Consider the following 13,530-nt stretch of genomic DNA (forward strand, 5'->3'; position numbering starts at 1 on the left):
ATTTGTTTCTGGATAAAAGATAGCTTTGAAATCTCAGTGCTGTGTCAAGTCAAAAATGGGATGACTGTTGGGACGGGTATTTCCTGGGTGAATTAGATTTAATAATGATAGGAATTTCATATATTGTATACACACTCGACGGGAAAAATAGTTTAAGGCTAGACCAAGATATTAATATATCTATCTAATGAAAGGGGTGGTATGAATCTACACAGCCTCAGGAACAAACCTTGACCCCAACTCACTTAAATAAGGCTCTGCTCACCTGTGTGAAGGGAGAAAATACAAACTCTTTGGAGGCAGTTCCCCCTATTGTGTCTAGCAGTTCAGTTGTGTAGGGCAAAATTCATAATTACTGTAAATTTTCTAATATTAATGAACATGTAATGTTTTTTTAATGTCCCTTATGCCTGTTGCACAGCAGCAGCTAATCTTGAAAGACTCATTTATTTTTTAATGATGTGCAGATTTGCATTTGGGGGGGGGGGGGCCAGGGGAATAAGTTGCATTTGGGGGGGGGGGGTCCAGCAGAATTACAGGGAGACTATGCTAAGAGTCATGTCATGTTTTTTCATTATTTTGCTTCTTCGACAGATAATTTCTATAGCAAAACTGGTCTGTGAGGAAAACTCATTTGGTTCATGTTGTAGATAACAGTAATTGCCATCTCTTATCCATAATTGAGTGTGACGTATGACTGGCTATATCATTTGTTATAGAAGTAATATTTGTGTAAATCTCAATCTGACCAAGAATTTCTGTGTTCAGTCGTGAATCGGTTCATTGTTCGTGAGGAAGTTTCTGATTTTCCTTGGTGCACAAAGAGAAGTCAATGCTGGAGGAGCTGAAGGGCAGGTTTAGTCAATAGCTCCTTGCCTTCCTGCACATTGGGAATACAGAAGCACTTACCTGCAAGGTGGAATAACCTACTCGATATGAATTTAACTACAGAGCACACAAAGGATGGGACTCGTCTTGCTGATGTTGTTAAGAATTAGGTGTCTGGCATAGGTGTGTAATCAGTAATGAGATTTGGAGATGTCTGGCTTTGAAATATGCAAAGATGAATCCAGCCCTGAAAGTGCTCACAGAAGTAATTTAATTACAGCCAATGCCACGTGTTATTAAAGCTCAAGTTCCTCCTGGGTGACTTCAGGTCTATAGCAAAAGAGGAGTATAGTCACTGTGGGTTCGTCTATATTATGTGGAAGAAGGCTCTATGACTCTGCTAGACTGTTCAGCCTATCCGAGTTGCAGCCCAAAAGTGTCTGTATCTGACCATGAGCAAAGCCCACCCTGACTAGTTTCTTATTTCAGTGTCTCTCTTCATTCCCTGAGTTTAGACTGGATCACTCCAGTGCAGACAAACACCATTACATCTCTTTCATTACATGAAAAAAGAGAAAGATGTATTGAAAAGATGTTACTACGGAAATGAGACTCTGCTTGCAAGTTATATTTTTGTAATCATACAAAAAACCCACTGGTATTGGAAAAAGACTCCAGTATTTTCTCTAATACGAAAATATGGAACTGAAAATCTGTGACAAATATGAATGAGTTCTATAAAATACAGGTTTTTTGGTACTTGTTAAGGAAATAAAACAATAAAGTCATATGGAAGAAGTCACAGAACTAAATTTACTTTGTTACTATATCAACATATCAGCAGTCAGTCAGTTTTAAATTTAAAACAGGTTTATATTTAGAAAAGAAGCATTTTAGAATTTGACCTGGTATTTGAAATATTTATTTTATCATATAATAGTTTCTTGATGTTCCAAACTTTTCATTGGTTGTAGCTCACTTTTCACTATGTATAAATAGCATTTTAAAAATTAATATCTATATTAAGAATTTGTTTGCCACTGAAAAACAAAATGCACTGTGAAAATATGGTCTAAATTATCTGTCCTGATCTCTGTCAGCCCAGGCTATTTAACTTTTCTAAACTGTCCAACCAAACTGTTGTTTGCTGCTGCAAGACAAATTATTTTAGATGTAAAATACCAATAAATAAGCTTTAACACTGTGAAATGATCTGTCCACAGAAATCTGTTTCCTACATAGACCATTTAGATTTCTAGTTCCTAAATAGAGAACTATATCTTTTCAACGTTTTTACCACTTAATGCTATTGTAGAAAGAACTTTTTAATGTAGCTATTACCTTGATTTTGCCATCCTTAACAATGGCAAGTAGGATCCTGCTGTGTTTATATCACTGGAGGACTCAGTTGGAGGACATGCAAGTAGGTTCTGCTTCCTTATGAGTGGAGGTAAAGGTCTTGACAATAGTGATATAGTATTACTTCAAATCTCAAACTCTACTTATGACTGTTTAATTATATCAACATATGAGGAACTTGAGATTTAGGCCTGTTTACCTTCTAAAAGATGCTACGCACCTTATTCAAAGGACAGCATCTTAACTGACCCCTCCAGAGCCTTGCCTTTAGAAATAGTTAACATAAGAAATAGTCACAAGAGCAGCCATTGGGTTTATAAGACTGGTAACGTTAGCACTGATCATGAACAGATGTTCAGACCATGTTTAATTTAACACGTTGTTGGTCTGTAATCACTTTTTCTTTTTTTTCTTTGTTTAGCCACCAGACAATGGGCCTCCACCATTGCCAACATCTTCCCTTCCTGAAGGCTATTACGAAGAGGCAGTGCCGCTTAGTCCTGGGAAGGCTCCTGAGTACATCACTTCCAGTGAGTAGTATATTTCCGGATCAGTTTCTGAGCAATTGGTAATTCCAGTGTCCTTCAACTTTTTTAGTATTTGACAGCTACATCTCTATTAGTGCTGTGGTGATCTGTCGTAAGCATGGCTTTGACCTTTTGGTGTCAGTTCTGGTTATCCTCAATGGCCGTGAATTGGTTTGGTTTCCAGAACTGTTTTGGTGGACACAAACCAGGCTCCTTTGAGAGGAAACTAAACCTGGAGCTCAAGTTAGGTGCACAAAAACATGTTTCAGCTGCTACTGGAGACAGAGGGTCCAAATCAGCCACTAGTCTTTTGGACAGCTTTGAACAACGAACGTGGCAGGGGCATTGGACCAGGAGTCCAGAGTTAAGTATCGCCCAGAGTAAACCCCTCCAAACTGGCACTACTGTAAGCATAGAGGTCTCAGAAACTGGTGCTGATCTGCAGATCTACTGATTGCCTCTATTTCACTGAATTACTTGCTAAAGTAGACAAATAAAAAGAAAAAAGGAATTATTGAAAAGAGGTGATTTGCAGCATTTCTGATGACACATTGTGGAAAGGGATAAATCAGTCGTACTGGCTGCCTTAAGCCATGTTTGATGCACATGACAGTATTTTTGTGACCACTTGTTCAGTTTAGTGCAAAAGACAGAGGACTGCCTCTGAACTGACTCGCAGAATGTCCTTCTGCAACACACACTCTAATCCAAATCTTTATCCGAAGACCTATGCACTTAAATGGAGCTATGCTGAGAGTACACTGATGCAACACTGAAGTGACTGCGGTTAGCATTTACACCTGGTCAGTCAACAGGATATTATATACCAAAAAATTGCAAAGATTTTCGTTTTTGCTGCTTTTTTATTGGCTGGGGTAATTTATTGCTTGTGTATGGCTGATTTATCACTAATCGTTAGTGCCATGGTCTAGTTGACATGGTGGTGTTAGGGCTAAGGTCACACTCAATGATCCCAGAGGTCTCTTCCAACCAAACCAATTCTGTGATTCTGTGATTATTTTCTGTGGCCTGAAGATTAAAGGCATATCTTCCCTCATTTTATAGCCATTTTTATTATTTGAACCACAACAAAGGAATAAAAGGATATCTCTGTTCTTAAAACATGCATAGGAGTAACCTTAGAGCATTAATTATTCGTTTGGACACTGCGCCAATTGAGGTTATCTGGCAGCTCTTAATTTACCTAAGAAATTCAAGGTAAGAAAGCGTTTCATACACTGTAAAGCAAACGAAGGAGGTTACAGTCTTAGCAGAGCAGCAGAATCACTCCTCTCTTCATTTCCTCCCTTGAAATGCTGCAGGGTGGTCTGCTGCACACTGTTATCCGGTGAACTGCTGATTTGTGTTTTGTCATTAAACAAGAGTCATACTCAGGCAGAAAAATATTAATAGTACAAATATTAATAGCACTGCTAAAGGATTGCCTAGGGGAAAAAAAAGACAAAATATGAAACTGATTCCTTATTGTACTTAACCATCCAAATCCATAAAAATATTTAGGGTGTCAGCCTTAAAAGTTCATTAATAATTCCATAATTTAAGTATATCTATCCAGACATTTAAAGCTGTTAGTGTAACTTATCGTCTCACTTGCTGTGATTTTGCTATATTTTCTTATGTCCTGAACTCCTTATCATCTCTTTTAATTTGTGTTAAAAGTATTCCACTCTTCATAGGTAATAAAGTTGCTTTTAAATTCTGTATGCCATTAGTCCAGATACATTGTATGTATCTGGACTCAAGTAAAACTTCCACTAAGTCCAATTGTGTGGTAATTAAAATAAGCCACCAAAGCTGTGTATTAACCAAAGATGTAACCTTAGCTGTTCAGAATGTTTGAGATGTAGAAGACCATAACCAGGAAGTGCTAAAAGTATAAGAAGTGCAAGAATAAACTGTTAAACAACTGCTGGGATAGATATCATTATCCTAAGTAAATATTCTTATGGAATATTTTTGTAATGTCATTAATAGCAAGGAGGCTTACATACTATGTGTCCTACCTGTAAAGGCAAACAGGAACTGAAGACAATTGCGGAATATATATCATGAAAATTACATATCTGTAACTTCCCCAAGTCTCCGTAATCTGTTTGTAAATCTAGATGAAAAGACTCTATGTTCCTTGTCTGGTAGCTCTCTTTCTCTTTCTTAAAAACTACTGCTCTGTACAATATGCCTAAATTATTACAGACTGATCTTTGGAATATGCTATTACAAATTATGTGAAAGTCTGCTGTGATTTTCACCCGTTAACAGTGGAAAATTTGGCTGAAAATAAGTGTGAAAAGACAACATCAAAAGAAGCTAGAATAATCAGAAAATACAGGAGATGCGAAAAAAGGGGAATTAGCAGCATCGAAAAATGTTGTATCAGTACATCATAAGTCTCTGGACTTTAGTAGACTTAATAAAACCACTTTACTTTGGAAAGAGATTTTTCACTTTTTCTACACTTGCTAGTTTGCATCTCAGAGCCTGAAAGCCTTGTTTTGGATGTGATACAGCAGTTTGGAGAAACAAAGAAGTGGGTTGTGGCAAAGAACAGCAAAGTTTCAGCGAGGATGATTTGAGTACTCCAAGGTGGTCACCCTTCCTGATGTGGATCACACAGCAAACTCTTCTTCTGGCCAAGGGTCCCACAAACCAAGGAGAAGAGAAACATGAGGAGTAGTTAATGGGCAGGATATGGCAACAGATCCCCAGAGATCCCTTTAGACTGTCTGAGGATGGGAGCCTCAGAAGCTCCTGTTGGCTTTCATCTTCCTATAAGCAGAGATTCGGATGAACCTGCAGCTGCTGTGCCAGCAGAGTCCCTTTGCTGATCATGCAACTTATGGCTAACAAGAAATTTGCACTTGGACTGCTTCTGAGCTCCATAGAAGTACCTGTAGGATATTTAACATGCAGAATTTTAGTCTCTAGTTTAAAGTCTCAATCAGCACTTCCTACAATTAATTTTTTAGAAACTGGTAAAACTTGCTGTAAGAAAAAAAATCGTAAGATTCAATGTTACGAGGAAAAAGCAGTGATTTAAGTCACTAACTTTGCTGAAAAGAAGGTGAGATTGTTGCATGGGGTTTATGGTAAGAAGAAAAATAACCTTTTGATATATGGCAAAGAGATGACAGATAATTTTATCGAAGATTAAACACTGTTTTCTACAATATGAAAAAGTTAAATCATGAATGTGTTGAAAGAGATTCAGGTTTTGTATCCTTTTGACTGATGCACTTAAAAATGCAAATGGAGAAGGCATGTTTGATAGACCATCCTCTGACAGAAACATCTTTGGCTCTGTCATGCAAACATTCCTTCTTCAGTGTGTACTCAGAGTGTAGAAAAATGACCCAGCTCCATTCTCTTGGGAGGACTATATTTGAGGAGTGTCCCTCCTCTACAGTCATGTTTCAGGTTGATCTGATGAAAATTAACCCCCAGATACTCTTACATGGAAAAGGTGGTTTCTTAATTTTGAAGGAAAAATCTCATTAGTCATTAAACAGAAAAATGCTAGTAGAATAGTATTTCCATATCTCAGTATATGAGTAGTGACTTCTTACTTCTCCTTCTTACCGCAAAAAAATTTAAGTTTCAGAATAATATTGCCAAAACTAGGAACAAAATCACAAATGAGGTAAAAGAGTATTGTAGAAAGGGAGCAAACGTCAAGATGAGCATTGTGACGGTGGTGTAGCTGCAACAAAGATCACTACTAAATTTGAAGAAGGGATGAGGAGCTTCTGGGCACCTAAGTATTACTTTTTTGGAAAGGCAGGAGTTAAAGATGAAGTTCACAGAGAGACAGCAACTTTAGATTATGGCAGTTTGTCCCTTAGCCTGTGCTTGAAGATGCTGATTTAATGACTAGACCTTACATCTTCATATTTGGTAACACCATGTGAATCATTCTGACTCTGCTTCAAACAGGCTGGCATGCTGCTGTGTGTTTGAGACTGGTTGATGATCTCTCAAGCATTTCCTGATGTTTCTCTGTGAAAGTTTGTGGATAGCCACTCCAAAAGGAGGTCACAGGGGGAGAATGTTTTGGTTTGGTTCTGGTTTTGGTGGGTTTTTGTTTAGGCTTTTTTCCTGCTTCATAGGGAGGAAGGAGGAAGAGAGGGATGAAGTGTCAAGTTCTACCAGATCTTACACATTCTTTTAAACAAATACGCAAAAATAAATACTCTGGAATAATAATCTGTCAGTTTAAACACCTACCTTAAATTTTTCCATCTTTCTCTTGATTTTTGTAAAGCAAGTGAAAAATTGTGGTGTTTTCCCATTGATAATCATCTGAGGCTTTTACCACTTGGCTGTATGGAGCTGCCCCAAACCAAACACTCCATAGCAGAATTGACCAGAGGACCACAATTTAATAGTTTTAAAAAAAAAAGTTTCCAGAGCTTTAGATTTTATTTTAAATTCATTTTGGAATGAAGATATACTGTTTTGTACCCTTTTGCAAAAACATAAATCAGATCAGAGTATCTAGTCTTGATTCAGAGATGTGAGGTCTGGTTATATCCCGTTCTGACTATGCACGTAGGGAGGAACTGATGTAGAACGAGCTTTCCAGGAGTCCACTCTCTTGTCCTCTTCCCAGTTGTCCCAGGTCTCCTTCCTACATCCCAACTGTGTTCTAAATATCTAGCTAAAGCAAATAAGAGATTTTCTTGTAACTTCTGGCCTAAAAATGTATCAAAGTCTACTTGAAATGTTTAGATGAAATTTCAGCTGTTAAAAACATTCCAGTCAATTCTCCTCCAAGGAAGCATGCACCAGTGGATAACAGGCATGCCTTCAGGTGTTATTATCTGAAGGCCTTTATGTGTATATCTCTCTCCACATAAACAAATAAACAAATAAATATGGATGGTGGAAGAGAGGGTTCTGTGATAATGGCAAATCAGTTTTGTAGTTGAGGGGACTGCTAGAGCTGGCTACATTGTTGAAAATTAAAGGCCTGAACAAAGATTGTTTGATTAAAAAGGAATCTTGCCATTGCATCACCAACCTTGGAGCAGGATTAAGCTGTTTAGACTAAGCACGTAACAAAACATTTTTTTGCAGAATGCCTTTAACTCTAGCAGAATCTGTAGTGCAAGGAACGGCATTGTCTGTTCAACGTAGATTATATCAATGCAGGTGCTGTATTTGAGAATTGTATGAAATGTTATGATAGATAGATAGTGCCTATAAGGTACTCTTGTGATTTTTTTCATATTCAGTGTTTGTTTCTTGATATGCTGTACTAATATTGACATTTCTGTGCCTACATTTTGCATTATGCAATAGGGCCAGATGAAGAGGTTTCCCTGTAAACAAATTACAAAAGATGAAGGTATCTGGCAAATAATATTTTCAAGATAATAAAAAAATACCTAAAATTCTAGCTATGTATTCCCAGGTTATTCTTTCGGTTAAAATTCCCAAGGTGTCTGTATGGGTATTCTATAAAGTTTCATAATGGAACAGCATCTCTTATTCAATTAACTTAATATATTGATACTAGTAAGCACTCAAACAGTAATCTGTTCAGGTCTGACTTTCAAAGGCCTTAACTTAAAATGGACCCTGTTGAGATTTTCAGTTATTTCAGTATGCTTCATGGCTAAATGTTTTAACTTGACACTTTTACACTTTTCTTAAAGATTATGACTCAGATGCTATGAGCAGCTCTTATGAATCCTACGATGAAGAGGAGGAGGATGGAAAGGGGAAGAAAATGAGACATCAGTGGCCTTCTGAGGAGGCCTCTATGGATCTGGTGAAGGATGCAAAAATCTGTGCCTTCCTCCTTAGAAAGAAACGATTTGGGCAATGGACCAAACTACTGTGTGTTATCAAAGAAAACAAACTGCTGGTAATTTTTGGTTTTATCTAGCTATTTTTTCTTTGTACTTTTTAGATTATGTATTTATTTTTACAGGAATCTGGTTTTTGCAATATGTTCTGCAAACAGTGGCCAAGTCTACAGTAACCTTACCAAAGAGTTCGGTCATGATTTACCCAAGAAGCAGAGAAGCGCTGCAATTATAAGTGGATCGTTTAGCCACTTAGAACTTTGATTTTTATTGCACTTAAACTTAAACCTAGGCAGTTACCTGATATTGGAAAGAAAGTCTGGCCTATTACCTTCTAACACATTTCATTTTGAAAAAAAAATTGCTGAAACTGTAAATCCAATCTGTCATTCCCTGCGGACAAAAAAATCTCATAGGGAGCTTTGTGTATGAACTGTTGGATCAGACCACTGGAGAGAAAAGTCCCTTGTTAGACTGAGAATTCACTTGGCAGCATATGCTATGGTAATGTATACACTTTAAACTAAACCTTTGCCATCTGTTCTGCACTAATTACAGATGCAGTATTCACATGATGCACAGCTGCATTATAGAAAGGAAAGAAACAAGTGGATGTGTTTGTTCCTTAAGCAAATCTGGTTTTGCGTCTTTCTGATTGGAGGCAGCAGTAAAAGATTCCATAAGTTAGTAAATTATCTGCTTATAGATGTCTTTTTATTTTCTGAAAAGAGAGCCTGATTGAGGGAAACATTTATTTCTGTGTCATTATAAGTGAACTAATGCTTACAGTAATAAATAAGTTGGGGTCTTAGGCTCTCCCTGCCTTCCTATCTGTGCTTCCAACAGTTATAACTAATTATGTAATTAGTTACTAATAGTTACTGCAATATTACAGACATTAAAAGCTGATTAGCAGGTGATAGAATGTTTTCTGTAGAACGTCATTATTCTACACTGGTGCGATGTAGCTTAGGTGTGTTCACTTTCCAAGTACATTTATGCTTATAGTGGTATACGAAATAAAAGGATATGAAATAGAGGTATGTGAAAAAGAGGTAAGAGTTTTCTGAAAACATAGTTGGAATTGATTGCTAGTTTTCAGTGGTTACTGAGGATTTAATTTTTGTATCCTTCTCTATTTAAATGTTGAAAAGAATGTTGATTCTGATTCAGTTTTTATTATATTGTTATAATGACACTATCTTTAGTCCACATTTTTATCACCATATATCAGGATCATATCAGATTTCAGGACTGTCTGATAACAGCTTGAAGAAAAGAAAGAAGGAAATAAACAGATTTTTCTCTGAAGTCACACGATATTTCTTCTACAATTATGTTTGTTGTTCTGTATAGAAATTTGTTATTTTTTCTGTTTTCATTTCCTTTAGCTGCATGTGTGGTCTGAAAAGCTTTTCTTTTCCTTACAGGGATTGTCTTTCAGTAATTCTGTAATGGGGATTAAGAAAATGAAAATCACAATAGGAGTCTAATGACCAAGTTACACAAGATTGGTTTATTATTTGAAGGAGGACTTAGACATTTAACTTAGGAGATATGCAAGTAAAGCATAATATGTTCTTAGAGATTAGTAATTGCTTGTGTTGTAAATGCAGCTGTTATCATAAAACCAAAATATTTTAATTAGAATTAGACATTAGAAATAACTTTTAGTAGGGAATTATTTTTCACTTAAAGTACTTTATTATATAAGGGAATTATATGCTGTTTATCGCTTCTTAAAGTGACTAATGTTGTATGTTTTCAAGTTTTCATAGCTTGAAAACTTAATATTTTTTTAATGTTACAAACTTAAAATCTGTGACCAAGCTAGAGAACCTTTGAGTTAATGAGCTTTGGAGAGGGAAGGAAGATCATGAGTGATTTGCAGAGGCTGGTTTAGAGTGGGTCTATTTGCTCAGCTCAAGTTGTAGTGTTTATAACATACTCTAACAGCTACTGTCTTCCTGATAGTTGCATCATGACATGAATACTGCTGCAGACATGCAAAAGTTCATGTACTTTTCTCTGTTCACATTTATATTCAGCTATTCTATGCATTCATATGCTAATTAGTCTTCTTTACTAGCAGATACATTCTTTATTATCAGATATCTTTTTAGCCTTTGTTCTTATTTGTATGAGTGAAAGCCCAATTTGCGTAAGTATAGAAAATAAATGGATATTTATACACACAGTTAAACGTTGTTCTGTAGTCTGGCACTGGCGACAGCTTTAAGAACCTCAGCTGTACTAATGTGTTGAAAGGTGGGAATAGGGACTGGGTCTATAGGACAAGTGAGATGATGTGGAACTCTTCATCTTTAGATCAGTTCAAACATAGAGAGGTCATTGGTGATCCAGCATGAAATGGCTGTTCATTGACAGCATTTACTAATGAGGGGAAAAAAACATCGCATAACTCATAGTTTTAGCCAGGAGCTTACAAAGTAAACTGACATGGAGATTTATGCAGTTTTATGCCGTGACTATTAAAGTGTATTAGCTGAAAAGGTGGGACTTTGCCCCCCTTCCACACTGTGACAATTTTTATTTTTTTTTCCTTATCTTAAGAAAAAGAACAGCTGAGTAAGGCATGTGCTAGTGTCTTTGTAACTGCAGTGTGTAGGCACTGATGTAGATTTGCCTTGATATGCTGGGCTGTTGCCAACGGGCAGGGTAAACATCTGGGCTTTAAAGTCTTTTAACTGTACAAGTTTATTCTTCTGGTATGTGTGAACAGATATCCTAAATCACCCTCTTCCTACCTGGTGAAGGTCAAGGTTGAGTCATAAGGATAACACAGAGAAGCTTAATGCTCTCCATATCTTGTACCTGTCCTGCAATAAAAGATGTCTATTGATGTGAGTCTGGAAGTAATTTTGATTTACAGGGGGGATGACATGGAGAAATGCAAAGTTGGCATTGGCTGAACCCTGTGGTATGTGGTAAAGGGATGCATGAAAAATATTAAAAATTTTAAAAATATCTTTTCTATATAGTAACAGCTTTCCCCTGAGGTTCAGAAAGGTAATATCTAACTTTTGAACTTCTGTTGCTTTTATTTAGTGTTACAAAAGTTCCAAGGACCAGCAGCCCCAGATGGAGCTGCTCCTGAATGACTGCAGTATCACGTACATTCCCAAAGACAGCAAAAAGAAGAAGCATGAGCTGAAAATCTCACACCAAGGAGCAGATGCCCTGGTTCTGGCAGTGCAGAGCAAAGAGCAGGCAGAACAGTGGCTAAAGGTAAGGGGGGATTTCTGACCAGGAGCTTTTCCACCCACTGAGTACTTCCGTTGCCTGCTCACTTGCTGTTAAAAACTGAGAAACAGACAGCAACTTTCAGGCAAATCCAGACCACTTAAATCCCATCTAATTTGGGACTGCAGAAATACAGACTTAGTGTTCAGGCCTGAAGCAACTTCTTGGGCAACCAACACCTCAGTATTACACAGCTGCTGCTGCTGCCTATGGTTTTCACTGCTAATTGCACAATAATCTGGCACTGAGAGGTGGTAATTTCCCTTCTGTCTTCATCTCCAGCTCTTTTTTCAGAAAGCTTTGGTGGTTAGGTTACACTGGTAGCGAGCTGAAGGTTCAAATTCCCTAAGGTGGAGGGGGCTGATACCCAGGTTGCTTTACGGAGTGGTGTATATGCATAACTGCCATAGGCTGCCCTGCAAAAATTGGGATACCAACATCACAGTCACCTTTTTAAGAAGAAGGATCTCTGAGGAGATACCTGTTTGAACTGCTCTGGATGGAGAAAAATCCTTCAGCTTCCTGACGTCAGTTCAAGTTTGCTTCTCCTGGTTTAGCAGCATATTGTCTCTTATGGTTTGTTCTGGGAATGCAGACTTCTGAGAAAGGGGATTTTGTCATCTTCCACTCCTTTCTGTTTAGTGTCTGCAAATATGGAAAATCCCAATGCAAGGGCTGCAGTTTTAGATCCTAACCAGATTACTAGTATTTATGTAGGATTTTGCCAGTCTCAAACATGGAGGTCAGTGGAGAAGTGTGGGAAACTATCACTGCAGTTTCAGTAGCTTGTTTTAAGACCTTGAAATCCAGCCTTTTAAATGCATGTAAAAGACTGAATGCATAAGACTTGTCAGGCGTTCCCCATGCTGTGCTCTGATCTAACCTTATATGGTACTTACTTTTCTAAGAATAAATTGTATTTTTCCAAATACAATCAAATTAATCATGTAGGAATTTCCTGATGGCAGATAGTTTTTCTGCAGAAGAGGGAGAATAAAATGCAGTTTAAGACGTACAAGTTCTGCTGTGGGCTAATTTACTAGATGGAAAATTAATCTGTAGTTTCCTATTTTGTAATATTTGGAGATACCTTTTGGGGGGTTGTGGGGGCTGTGTGTGTTTGGTTTTGACTGTGAGTTTGTATCTTAGTTTCGAAAATGCACTCTCTATTGTCTTTTTAATAGAAACTAATCACAGCAGTTAGACTGTTTCTAACACCAGTGTCTTGTTTGATGTTTCAAAATCTGGCACCATCCAAGGGTCCCGCTAACTCACCTAGAGTTTCAAAAACACTGATTGGAATGAAAAAAAATTAATAAGTCATATTCTTTTCCAAGGGAATTCCGCTGTAATTAGATCATCGTAACTACACCATTATTTCCTGTGTTGTTCTAAACTTGGGTTTAGTAATGCTGAATTCATTGGTATTTATCAGACTTCCGTTCATAAAAATTGTTCTTTTTTTTTTTTAAATTGTACATAAAGCATTCCCCACACAGGCAGACAGAGCAGTGCTAGATTTTTTCATATCCCAGAAGCATCCTCGCTACTTTAAAAAAAATTTAAAAATAATAATAAAAAAAAAATTATACAGTTGCATGTTAACAAAGTTGTGTGTGCCGAGAGTGAATGACCGGATGGTATGTTATCTGCAAAGCATTTGGAGACTCTCTGGCAGCACTTTATTTAGTTCCTTCATGCTGCAAAGCTCTCTATTAATAAAA

General features: G+C 37.2%; 1 protein-coding gene across 1 annotated transcript in view; it reads left to right on the forward strand.

Annotated features, from left to right (window-relative positions):
• Window positions 1-11,791, forward strand: part of LOC104157909 (actin filament-associated protein 1) — a gene marked incomplete at its 3' end in the record, with an annotated part of 27,591 nt that extends 15,800 nt beyond the window's left edge. The window contains exons 3-5 of the mRNA XM_009695450.1: window positions 2,609-2,717; window positions 8,390-8,601; window positions 11,612-11,791. Coding sequence (XP_009693752.1) covers window positions 2,609-2,717; window positions 8,390-8,601; window positions 11,612-11,791 — 501 coding nt within the window. The remainder of the gene's footprint in view (window positions 1-2,608; window positions 2,718-8,389; window positions 8,602-11,611) is intronic.
• Between the last annotated feature and the right edge of the window lie 1,739 nt (window positions 11,792-13,530).

This window comes from Cariama cristata, unplaced genomic scaffold, assembly GCF_000690535.1.
Source record: "Cariama cristata isolate BGI_N322 unplaced genomic scaffold, ASM69053v1 scaffold41162, whole genome shotgun sequence".
Taxonomy (NCBI): domain Eukaryota; kingdom Metazoa; phylum Chordata; class Aves; order Cariamiformes; family Cariamidae; genus Cariama; species Cariama cristata.